Here is a 13,055-nt window from a genome sequence, read left to right as displayed (position 1 = left end):
TGTTTTACTGAACCTTTGAGTTTCATTTGCTTGTTTGTTTTGAAAAAAATCACCAATCCCTGTCAACTTCTTTTTGTACAAGGAAATGTTTTGATAACTGTCTGGCTTTTTGTGTTGGTTGTAGGTTGTTGGGAAGGAGCTGCATGTGAACCTTAAGACTGAAGATTGGGTGAACCAACTTGAAAAGGAACTTCTTTTTGTACAAGGAAATGTTTTGATAACTGTCTGGCTTTTTGTGTTGGTTGTAGGTTGTTGGGAAGGAGCTGCATGTGAACCTCAAGACTGAGGATTGGGTGAACCAACTTGAGAAGGAACTCGCAATGTGTGCCCCCAACACAGAGAGACTTCACAACCCAGTCAGCAACAGCCTCCTAGGAGAGAGCTTTGATATTCCCTCAATGAGCTTCGACATGGACGGTGAGAAACAATTGTATATTTTTGTTTGCGTTACCACCATGTGTGTATCTACTTGCCAGGTAGAGTTTGTTGTTACACCCGTCTTTCTTTATACTATTATCGGATGTTCGGGAGACTTCTCAGTTCTGAAAAGAACTGTTGTGCTTTTTAATTACTACCTGGGCCAAAGGTATAGAAAATTGGCTGGGACTACTATTTTAGCTTATAGACGATGTGACCTATGTTTACATTCAAACCACAACGCGTAGTCATGGTAAGATTGCATACATTTTCTAGCTGGCTGCCAAAACACGTAGGTTTTGCCCGGCGGTATCTGCGCAAATCATGTTATGGTTTTCGAGTGACGTCAGAGGTCACACTGTCTATAGGATCGTAATTAACTGTACTACCGCGGTGCCAGTTCTTGGATTAGTCTCAACGTTTCAACTAGCTTGCTCTTGTAATTGTTAGGAGTCAGTCTTCTGATGATGACTAGAGCAAGCTACATGTAGTCCGAAAAATCTACAGTTCCCTAAGAACAAACTCTGTTATCAAGTTAAAAAACATGAAGGTTTAATTTCTTGTCTTGGTTCTCAGATGCAAATTCAGGGCATCAAAACTGCTGCCTTACCTTACAATATTTGAAGTGAATCGTTTCTCAAAATGATTTTTACTATCAAATGCTGCTGTAGGCTTCTAACTGAAGATTTGTATAGTCATAAACTTTAAGAGTGATTTCCAAAAGTATACCATCCTTTTTAAGGCAATGTTTCTGCAGATGGTGTATGTATTTACAACTTCCAAATTTGAGTAATTTTTTATTGTATGTAATGAACCAGCAGTTACAGTTATGAAGAAATTATAAATAAGTATTAAACTTGTGGGTGCAACCAAGGCTGTACATGCAAGTTTACTATTTATTTATAGTTTCTTCCTATTTTTCCACACCTTGCAAATCTTAAAGACAGTGGACACTATTGGTAATTGTCATAGACCAGTCTTCTCACTTGGTGTATCTCAACATATGCATGAAATAACAAACCTGTGAAAACTTGAGCTCAATTGGTCGTAAAAGTTGCGAGATAATAATGAAAGAAAAAACACCCTTGTCACACGAAGTTGTGTGCGTTTAGATGGTTGATTTCGAGACCTCAAGTTCTAAATTTGAGGTCTCGAAATCAAATTCGTGGAAAACTACTTCTTTCTCGAAAACTACTCCACTTCAGAGGGAGCCGTTTCTCACATCGTTTTATACTACCAACCTCTCCCCATTACTCGTTACCAAGTAAGGTTTCGTGCTAATAACTATTTTTAGTAATTACCAATAGTGTCCACTGCCTTTAAAATAATACTTTTAAAAATGGTCAAGCTCCAACCTACCTACGTGAGCTTCCACAAAAACATTTACCTTGACTCTTTGATGTTCGCTCTTCTGACATTCATGAAAGGCTCTTTGAGACCAGATCGAGACGCTCGTGGGGAGACCGGTCATTCTGCGTGGCTGCTCCACGAGTTTGGAACTCTCTCTCTCAAGAGATCTCTGTACATCTTCATCCCTACAATGCTTCAAATCCAGTTTTATGACATATTTGTTTAAGCGTTCTTTCTAAATTCTATTCAAGTTTGCTGTTGAATATTCCATTATATTTCTCTGTGTGCGCTTTGGGTGTCTTTATTGACAGATTTATGCGCGGTATAAGTATGTGATTGCTTTGAATATTATTAAACAGTTATTGATCTATTTTTCTTGTAGATGGAGATTGTGAATCACTTGAAGACAGTGAGGAAACACCTGTCCTCCCTGCCCCTCTGGTACCCCAACCCGTTACCTCCCGTCCAACAACTCCAATCAACGACATCTCAGAACCATCCTCCGAGTCAACTCAGCCAAAACCGGCCAGACCTTCTCGACCCCCACCCCTCTCTCGCCAAGTCAACGCACCCCCTAGGCCATCGACACAGCCTGCAAAACCACCTCCTACAAGGCCAAATGTTGCACCTCCGACACAAGTTGAAGCAGGCTTGGATGTAGTATCAAAGGAAGCGGATGATTTGCTATTTGCAGCCCCTCCATCTAGACCAGGTCCCCCACCCCCAAGGCCAGGTGCACCACCCCCTAGACCTATAACAGTACCTCCACGTCCAGCACCTAGCCAAGCAACCACAAAGTCATCAACTTTGATGCAGGTAAGAATGGATCTCCTTTTGTTTTTGAGGGAACATTGCAAAATTAAACATGCAGTTTTCACACCGGTGTATGTGTTAATTTGCATCAGCACTTGGTGGCTGTGATTAACCTGCTCATCAGTCAGCGCACACAGACAGTTTTTTCAGAAAATTATCCATGAGCATATATCTTCCAAGTGAGCCAATGCACAATGCAACTTTTCTATTTCCTGGTTTTGGTGGATAAGTGTTCTCTGTCATAACTGTTTTTATAGACTGCTTCTCAGCAGTTGTGGACAACGCATGGCCGGGTTGCAGGGTTTTACTGTTTCGCAAACGTCGAGACCACACAAGCAAGTAGGGAGTTTGCATACTTATTATTGCCCTGGGGAAGACTTGGGAAGCAAAAGTGCGAGGCCAAGTTTCATGGCTCTGCTTACCACCAAATTCTGCGTTTACAATCACCATTCTCCACTTATGTGCAGGCACACAATTTCTGCGCTAGCTGTGGAAGCGTAGAATGCCTAGCTAACCCATGAAATATGCTTGAAGTTTTTGTATTTTTGTGGTACTAGTTACCAAATTTTATAAATGTTACCAACAATTTGAACTAGCATGGAATTCCCTGCTTCTGCAAGTGCCGATTCTTTGCTACTGTTCAGTAGAGCCAGGAACATTTTCTAAATACAGCAAACCCATCATGACATTTACATGTAGCAGTCCTTCAAATTATTATTTTCATCAAAAACTTATTTTTGGTTTTTTTTTTTCAGTCAAGTGGGATCAGCAAACCCTTTGAGGTTAGTCACAAAGCACACGCCTCCTCAGAAGATGAAGCCTTGAAGCTTCTCCAAGACCTAGGAATGGATCTCAAGACACCTGCAACCCGCTTCCAATCCCATCCCTCATCTGGGTCAAGGATGCGTACCGTCCAAAGCTCTGGAGACTTACAATCCGGGAAATTCGCCCTGATTGAATCAGAAGATTCCATGAGGAGAAACGTCAGCGAAGGCAACTTAGAATTCATGGACAATGATGTTAATGAGGAACTTATGCAGAGCTCTGCTCTCGGAGCACCTGTTCCAGTTCCTCGGCGGCCTGTGCCAAGGCCTGTGCCAAGGCCAAGAAGCGTAGTCTTGCCAGCTGCTGTCAATGAGGAGACAGAAGTCAACAGTTCTGAGTCAAAAGAGGATGGCGCTATCGGGAGAAGGCCTCCACCTGTACCCATATCAAGACCTCGACAACTTCCTGCAAGTCTTAATGCAGATGGTGTTGAAGTGAGTATGCCAGAGCCTTCCATGCCACCTCCTCCAGTTCCCATGACACGGCCAAGGAAGGTTATTACAGAAGCAGAAACTTCTGTTCCCCAACTGTCTATGCCAACACTTCCACCACCTATTCTTCCATCTCGGCCTAAGCTTTCTTCTGAAGATTCATCTGACACAACTCTCAGCTTTGAAAAGTCATTAAGTCCACTAGAAATGCTTGGTAACCCTTCATTCACAACATCGGGCGAGAACTTTCCTGACGTTCAACCTCAACCTACCAACAGCAATAACAGTTCTTCTACAAGTGATATCACCCCTGATGACAGACCAAGGATTCCAAGCGTCCCTACAAGGAGGGCACCACCAGTACCAGCTTCTCGTCCAAGCATAGTTGGGTCGGACGTGTCATTAATGAATTTGGATGAGGAGCCAAAACTGCCAATGGTTGCTCCGCCTCCTGTGCCACCAACTAGACCTTGCCGCCCAACTACTGCCAAGGTACCTCAATGTGCAACCGGGAATCCTCTTGACGGATGTTTAGAAGGACCTGCTGGGGCACCTCCACCGCTTCCAGCAAGGCCAAATATTATCCCTCGCTAATTTCCAGTACGCAATCTATTGGCCTTTCTATTTTCTTTACCTCCTTTCTGTGCCACGAGCTAGACCTTGTCGCCTAAATACCGCTGAGGTACCTCAAGGTGCAACTAGGAATCCTCTTGATGGAAATTTAGAAGGACCTGCTGGGGCACCTCCACTGCTTCCAGCAAGACCAATTATTATCCCTCGCTGATTTCCAGTACGCATTCTATTGGCCATTCTGTTTGCTCCATCTCCTGTGCCACCAGCTAGACCTTGCCGCCTAAATACCACTGAGGTACCTCAGGGTGCAACTAGAAATCCTCTTGACGGAAGTTTAGAAGGACCTGCCTAGGGCATCTCCACCACTTCCAGCAAGACCAAATAACATCCCTCACTAATTCCCAGTGTGCAATCTATTGGCTATTCTATTTGCTCTGCCTCCTGTGCCACCAGCTAGACCTTGCCGCTCCACTATCACTGAGGTACATCACTGTGCAATGAGGAATCCTCTTGATGGGAGTTTAGAAGGACCTGTTGGGGCACTGCCACCACTTCCAGCTGACAAAATATAATCTCTCGCTGATTATCAGTAAGCATTCTATATAATGGCCATGCCAAGCATTTGAAATACATGTAGTAGCTAGTCGGATGAAAGAGCTTCAGACCATTCAAGAGTGGTAAGATTTCTTCTTTTTACATGGTTGAGAAATTCAGACCTTTATCAGAGTGTAAAATGGTGTAAAATTCAATAATACTTTTCAAAAATAAATAATAGAAATCAGTCTCTTTGATCGGCCTTGTTTACAGTACTTTTTGTTAAATCTTTAAATCTAATAAGGGCTCTGCTTACCACCGAGTGCTCTGTGACAGTCATGATTCCCGCTTAATTTCTGCGCTAGCCCTGTAAGCGTAGAATGCCTAGTAACGTGGAGTACACGCATGCAGAAGCCAAAATTCGCCGATAGCCCGTGAAATACTCTTGCCGTAAGTACAGAATTCCCTGCTTCCCCAAGTGCCGATTCTGTGCTCACGGTAAGCAGTGGGTACTTGTATGGTAGACAGGTATTCCCTTTTCTAAAGAAATTCACAGTGGGTACCACTAGAATAGTGGGGTAACACTGCGCCTTGAACACCCAACAGGGTGGATACGTGCGCATTACAAGTCTGTTTATTATACAATAAAGAAAATCTTCTGGGGTAGTGTTCTATCATAAAAAGTACCCCATAAGTTGGCATGTGTAAGGGCACTCTGTCATGATAGGTGGTATCGCACACATCTACAAGAGAAACCTTCTTCACCCACTATATTGACCCAATTCACCTGACGTCATCATCAGAATAATCTTGGAAGTGCCGTACTGGTGGGCAATGTAACTGTGTGTTTAATATTCAATAAAATGCGCACTTAAGGCAACGCAGCGTTTACACTTAAACATAACTGCCAAAATGGTGAGCGTGGCACAGTTGTCGCGTGTGACGGGCGTGCAAGGGGTAAATATGCTTCTACCATTTGCATACTGGGAGGAGTTGTGCCCTGGCATTTATCAGCAACTGAAAGATGATCGCAATACTTGGTCCACCATCCAATGCTCCGCATCAACTGAATAAATGAATCATTCTCTGACAAACCTCATATCAGCAAATTATCTGATCAATGTATTACACTATAATCTTACTTTTATTGACGGCTAACTTGGGCCATACTTGTATATGGAGGACTATTTGCTGTAGGATAAAATGATGTACTATGTATCTATGTAATAACTAGATTTGTGCAATTTTGTAGTGTCCCTATATTTATGTCGTTTAAAATTGTAATATCAATAAACACTTTTATATGGTTTACCGCCAACTATTTATACATAAAGGTTGTAGTAATATATCGTAATAGCTATTATATTTTACTAGTAGGGTATAAAATATCACTTAAGATACAAGGTATTATAATGGTATCGTAAAGATAGGAGTGATTTGAAGCGTCACGGGGTTTTATCAATAATGCCAACACACTTAAATCACGCACACTCCATATTATAGTGTTGATAAAATCTCAACATTTATTTGCCCGCTGTGCAATAATATTGTGGTCAAAAGCAAACATGTAAGGAAGGTATAACCATGCTGTGTAGCTGCTGAAAACGTGTCCAACTTATAATGGTGTATGATTTGATGAGAACGATAACTTTAGATTCTAGAACCGTTCGATTAAAGCCAGTGGACACTTTCGGTAAACAGTGTTGTCCAAGGCCCACACTCCGTGTATCACAACTTATATATACAATAACAAACCTGTGAAAATTTAGGCTCAATCGGTCATCGGAGTCGGGAGGAAATAACGGGGAAAACCCACCCTTGTTTCCGCACGTTTCGCCGTGTCATGACATGTGTTTACTATAAATCCGTAATTCTCGCTGAGAATGAATAATTGTTTTAATGTTTTCTCAAAAAGTAAAGCATTTCATGGAATAATATTTCAAGAGAAGTCGTTTACCATTACCTTCTGTAAACCCTGTAAGTTATTTGTAAATCTGTGAACTTTTATTCCGAAAGCGTATAATGGCTTTAATTAACCCTATTTCAACGTAGATGTATACAATAAAACTAACCTGTACACATTTCATTTCAAAAGGTAGCGTTTTTTAGATATCGCCGGAAACCAGAGCGGTTATGTTCACGCAGAAACAATAATCTGCAGTTGAAATACACAATCTGAGAAGGAACCTGACAGAAACGCTCCCAGATTAAAAATTGTTCTTTATCCATAACCATATTACTTTAAAATTAAATGATTCTAAAAATGCTTTATGCTATCGAAATCTGCTGTCCCTGTGTATAACATTTATATTTCCGGTATTTTGAAAGTCAATATCTTACGTATAGACGATGTGACCCTGTGTTTACATTCCTTCGCCCTCTGGTGACAAACCACTGTATACGTCATGTTTCGCCGGGCAAAAAGACGCGTAGTCATGGTTAGATTGCATACACTTTCTATCCTAGCTGGCTGCCAAAACACAAAGGTTTTGCCCGGCGGTATGCACGCAAATCATGTTATGGGTTTCGAGTGACGTCAGAGGTCACATCGTCTATACATTCCCTTTATTGAAAGTTAAAGGCACTTTCACACCTTTGGTAATTGTCACAGACATTTCGCATACAATAACAAATCTGTGATTTGGTTTTACTCAATTTGTCATCGAAGTTGTTAGAGAATAATGAAAGAAAAAATACTCTTGTTGCACAAACATATTTGTACCTCTCTCGAACTCTACGTTCACTGCGAGAGCCGTTCATCACAAAGTTGTGTACTATCAACAGCTCTACATTGTTCGTTACCAAGCAAGTTTTGTTGCTAACAATTTTGTGTTGAGTAATTGCCAAGAGTGTCGAGTACCTTTAACATGTTATTAGTTTTAATACAGCCCCTTATTAACCTCCCTAACCAAACATTGATTGTCGTAAATGCTTTACTCATTAACTGTTTTTATTGAAATTGCACAAAACAAAAGATTTATTGTAAGATCAACTGCTAAAGGTTCAGAACTGTGTATTTGTTAAGTTGCGACATAGAGGAAACAGTTTTTATATGTAACGTGGTTGCTGGGACTTACTATTTGATGGCTTCTGATCCCAATTTGTCACAACTCTCAGTATACGGCTCTCCTATATGCCACCAAGGGGGATGGGAAACTCCTCTTAGAACATTATTGAAGCTGGCGACTCGATCTTACGTGAAGTATATGGTGTACTTTTATTTGTGTGGTTGGTCATTTGCCGTTACAAATAATTCCAGGAGAAAACTAGCGCCAGTCTGATGTCCTGGCTCAAAGAGATGCCTATCTCAATTTGTAATAGTTTCATTCTAACCAAAATGTAAAGAGTGCCAATGTTCTACAAAACGTCTGTGCAAATTACAAAAATGGAGTTCCCTAAAATACTTAGGTATATGTTCAGATGTTTTATGTGGGCTTTGAAAAATATGAATATACTAGCCTTTGAAAAAAAAATTCTACTTGCAATGGATCGAATACAGGCAATAACGATGATTTTGCCGAAATGATGATTAATATTAAGCCAAGTTTACAGGTGCACCGTGGCCCAATACTTGTACGTTAATTGTTTAACTAATCTGAATAATATACGCTGGATCGATCTTCTAATCTTACAAAAAAAAAAAAAAAAAAAAAAAAAAAATAATAATAATAATAATAATAATAGTAATAATAATAATAATGGTGATGGTGATGGTGATGGTGATGGTGATGGTGATGGTGATGGTGATGGTGATGGTGATGGTGATGGTGATGATGATGAGGAGGAGGAGGAGGAGGAGGAGGAGGAGGAGGAGGAGGAGGAGGAGGAGGAGGAGGAGGATGGTGATGGTGATGGTGATGGTGATGGTGATGGTGATGAATGCTGCATCGATGCAGGAGGGGAACTTACGTCAGAATGACGTCATGTATATGTCAATCTTTAATTCAAGTTTGACCAGGGGGATTGATGGGGCACTTGTAAAATCTTGCAATTGGTTTTTTTGAAAGGCTCCATTTTAAAAAGAGGTGATTGTCGTTTAGACAAAAACATACCTTCTTTTTGCTCACTCTCTATATAAGCACTGAAAACATTGCAGTAAATGTATACAGGTTTGACTCACAATTTCAACTGCCAAGTTGGTACAGTCTTATACAAAATGCATAAACATATTACCCGACTCGTGGGAAGCTATGTTTGTATAGCAGTATTGGGTTGCTTGGCAAGCGGTGCGGTGAACATTTACTGCCAAAGTCCATTTTCGAAAGGGCAACTGTCATTAATCTGAGTAGTGCTTTGTGCACTTGGTTATTATGTTTCAACAAAAGAAATTTGGCGCCACTTTTAATACGCATGCCCACAAACGTCCACTTGGGTATAAAAGTGATCAACGCCGAGCGATCGTCGTCAGTATTTCGAATCTGGATACTGTCCACATCTAATTTCAATCAATCAGAAAAGAGGTAAGTTTTTATTGTGTTTGGCGGGATCAACAACAAACTAATTATGTATCATTAATTCTGACTTATTTGAGGCTCAAAGGCATTGGACACTATTATTGGTATACTCAAAATAATTGTTGGCATAAAAACGTACTTGGTCACGAGCAATGTAGAACTGTTGATAAAACATTGTTAGAAACGGCTCCTTCTGAAGTAACGTAGTTGTTGATAAAGAAGTGATTTCTCACTAAAATATTTTAATTGAATTCGAGACCTCAGCTGAGGTCTCGAATTTAAAGCATCTGATGAAAGCACACAACTTACTACCATTATTCTCTCGCTACTTCGACGACGAATTGAGTCAAAATTTTCACAGGTTTGTTCTTTTCTGCACATGTTAAGATACACAAAGTGAGAAGGCTAGTCTTTGAAAATTACCAAAGTTGTCCAGTGTCTTTAAAGTTGTCTACGGATTTTACATGTTGGGGTTGCTGGTAAGAATGTGATATACATACTGTTGTTCAAAACGTTGCACCGAATGTAAACTTTCCTTTGCATAATTACTAAAGTATAAGTTGTCATCAATGTTATACACATTATTTGATGACATTTTAAGTGTGAGCTATCCTACAAAGACGAAGTACACAACGATTTATGATATTTTGTCCATATCCGTAATACTAAATATGACGGGTTTTGTTCATAAAATTATGTTCATACATGTGCATGATATTGTTGTGGTGTATTGTGTGAAGCGTTTTACATTCCTTAAATTATTTTACTGCGCCTCATCAGGTTTGCTAGGCTGACAATTTGAACGACTATTACGTAAGCAATTACTGTTCTCAACTTAAGAGATCAGCTTGCCATTATTCGGGGCAGTCGGGTCTTGGGCGTGGTGCCGTCAATATATTTGCCGACTCTGGTCTGGGCCCAAATTTAATAGAGCTGCTTAGCGGTCGATTTTGTGCTTAACGGGTGCACCTAGCAAGTTTTTCATTTCATAGCTTTGCTTAAGCAAGGTTTTTTGCTTAAAACGGCGAGGCAAGCAAGCAAAAAGGGTCCTTAAAGCCCCATTGCTTAACCACCCTGTTTAAGCGCCGGGCCCTGTATAAGCCAAGGCTTTTTCCTGGTGCCCTCCTCTTATCACTCGTTGTTCTTATTTCTTGTATGTTTCATGATTATGAAACAAAGAGCTGCATCCCGTAACGGTCGATTTTGTGCTTAACGGGCGCACCTAGCAAATTTTTCATTTCATTTCCTTGCTTAAGCAAGGTTTTTTGCTTACATAGGTAAACAAACAAAAAGGGTCATTAAAGCCTCTATTTTGCTTAAGCACCCTATTCACACAGCGCATAGTGCAACACTCATTGCAAACGATGTTAATGTGCTGGCACAGCGGTGATTGTACGTGCGATTGTATGGTAGGTGTAGCGAATAAACGAGTGTCTAAAATGCTTCAGAATCATGCTGTACAATGTATTATCTTCTTGTTTAATAATAATATATAACATTTATATAGCGCTCGACGGAGAACAGAGCGCTTTACATGAGACTATGACAACAAAACAAAAGAAAAACAAACAAACTAGGATGGGTGGGGAAAAAGAAATGTTTTGAGGAGGCTTTTGAATACAGGCAACGAGATCGCCTCTAACTTTCAAACAGACACAGAAGGTGATGAATTTTTTTTTTTATCGCCACTCGAGTGCACTCCGCATTTATTTCGCCCGCCATTTTGTCAGCACCTTCTTCTTTTTCGCTTAAGCAAACGATCTAAAATGTTGCGGCCATGGTTCTTTAAAATTTACCTCGACTTCGTCTCGGTAAAATTATCAAGAACCTGGCCTCGTTGGGATTAAACCACTAGTTGAAAACCTCTTCATCACACATTGATTCCCTTAATAAATATTTATAATTTATATATTTTTACGAAAAGTTGTAAAACCCTGCCAACAAATATTTGTAGATATATTTGTAAGTTTAATAAAATAAAAAAAAACATAGGTTGTTGGACCATGCAAAGTGATTGCGATAGTGTGTCAAGGCGGGAAAGATTTTAATACATTGTGTACCGAAACGAGTATTTTGTTTTGATCGATATATTTTTATCCAAACTATTTCGAAATATCAAGATGCATCATCAATGGGTGAAATATTCCTTAATGCGCAAATTCTTTTTGGTATAACGAGTAATGGGGAGCTGTTGATAGTATAAAATATTTCGAGAAACGGTTCCCTCTGAAGTGACGTAGTTTTCGAGAAAGAAGTAATTTTCCATGAATTGATTTTAAGACCTCTGATTTAGAATTTGAGGTCTCGAAATCAAGCATCAACTTTGTGTGACAGTTGTGTTTTTTTCTGTCATTATTATCTCGCAACTTCCACGACCGATTGAGCTCAAATTTTCCAGGTTTCTAATTTTATGCATATGTTGAGATACACCAACTGTGGAGATTAGTCAATGGTGTCCAATGTCTTTAAAACGCTTTGGGATTTTCGTCCAGGTGTGTTTTTTTTTTCAAAATACCAAAGTTATTGGCAAGTTGCCAATGAGAATACCATTGGAAAAAGTCCCTTGTTGAGCAACAATATTGCAGGAAACGGGAAAGTACCAAAATGTGTTTACCACAATGTGTGTTTGATCAGTGGTATTGGATACTTGAACAAGGTTCAATGTTCAATGAGTATGGATCCAGGTGCTCGGATTGTTGTTTCTGTCTAGACAGTAGGGACAATCAATGTCTCTACGATCAAAACACTGTACGTCATGTTCCGCCGGGGAAAACGACGCGTATGGTAAGATTGCGTATACTTTCTAGCCGGCTGCCAATTCACAAAGGTTTTGCCCGGCGGTTTGCGCGCGAATTATGTTATGGTTTTTGAGTGGTGACGTCAGAGGTCACATCGTCTATATCTAAATAACTGAAAAGGATCGGCAGAAACTAGTTTTCCACTGTACTTTAGGTTCCCGCCAATTCATATAAACAGTGAAATGTAAAAAATAACCAGTGATTAAATAGTGACTTTCAACACTCCTGCATTGCTATTAATTATAATTTATGCTCTCTTTGGTAAGGAGTCAACCCGAGTTTATGTAGTAACGTTATAATTAACACATCAAAATGCACATTAAGCATTGTGGTAGTGGTATGTCACAATTTGAAGCAACATTTATAACATTTGGTTTTTGTCTTGAAAATTTGAAAAGTTTGAGCTGCTTTCAGAGGGCGTTCGAATTCAACATACATTGTAGTACGCCAAACCCCATTGCAACATTTTCAGTGTTGTCAAAATACGACTGTTGAGAAAGAAAGATGTGTCAGTGGCGTAGCGAGTAGGGAGGCAAATTGTGAAAAGTGCCCCCCCCCCCCATCAAAACAATTCCTGAGAACATCATTACTGGAGACAGCAAATCTGGCTTTACGCGCCCCCTCCCCACAACCAGCTGATGCGCCTGCACGTCTTGTATTATGTATTATTTCTATTCCCGAGACCAGCGTAAAAAGCCCAACTTCTTACACCAGTGCTACATCATCTGCTCCTTTATTGCTCCTCGAATACGGAACAACCTCCCAGTACGCATCAGAAACTGTAACGATTTGCCTTTGTTCAAAAAAGCTCTCAAAACTCACTTATATCTGATGTAATTTGTTGTATTTATAGTTCCATT

The 13,055-nt window shown here is 40.1% G+C and overlaps 1 protein-coding gene across 1 annotated transcript in view; it reads left to right on the top strand.

The window, feature by feature from the left end:
• The window catches only part of LOC117299086 (synaptojanin-1-like), a 33,760-nt gene extending 27,647 nt beyond the window's left edge, over positions 1 to 6,113 (top strand). Inside the window, exons 19-21 of the mRNA XM_033782507.1 lie at positions 249 to 417; positions 2,150 to 2,583; positions 3,336 to 6,113. Of these exons, the coding sequence (XP_033638398.1) occupies positions 249 to 417; positions 2,150 to 2,583; positions 3,336 to 4,430 (1,698 nt within the window). The 3' untranslated portion in view covers positions 4,431 to 6,113. The remainder of the gene's footprint in view (positions 1 to 248; positions 418 to 2,149; positions 2,584 to 3,335) is intronic.
• The last annotated feature ends 6,942 nt before the right edge of the window (positions 6,114 to 13,055 follow it).

This window comes from Asterias rubens, chromosome 14 (genome assembly GCF_902459465.1).
Source record: "Asterias rubens chromosome 14, eAstRub1.3, whole genome shotgun sequence".
NCBI classification, from domain to species: Eukaryota; Metazoa; Echinodermata; class Asteroidea; order Forcipulatida; family Asteriidae; genus Asterias; species Asterias rubens.
Note: the sequence above shows the minus strand (reverse complement) of the source record. Positions and strands in the feature narration are given on the sequence as shown.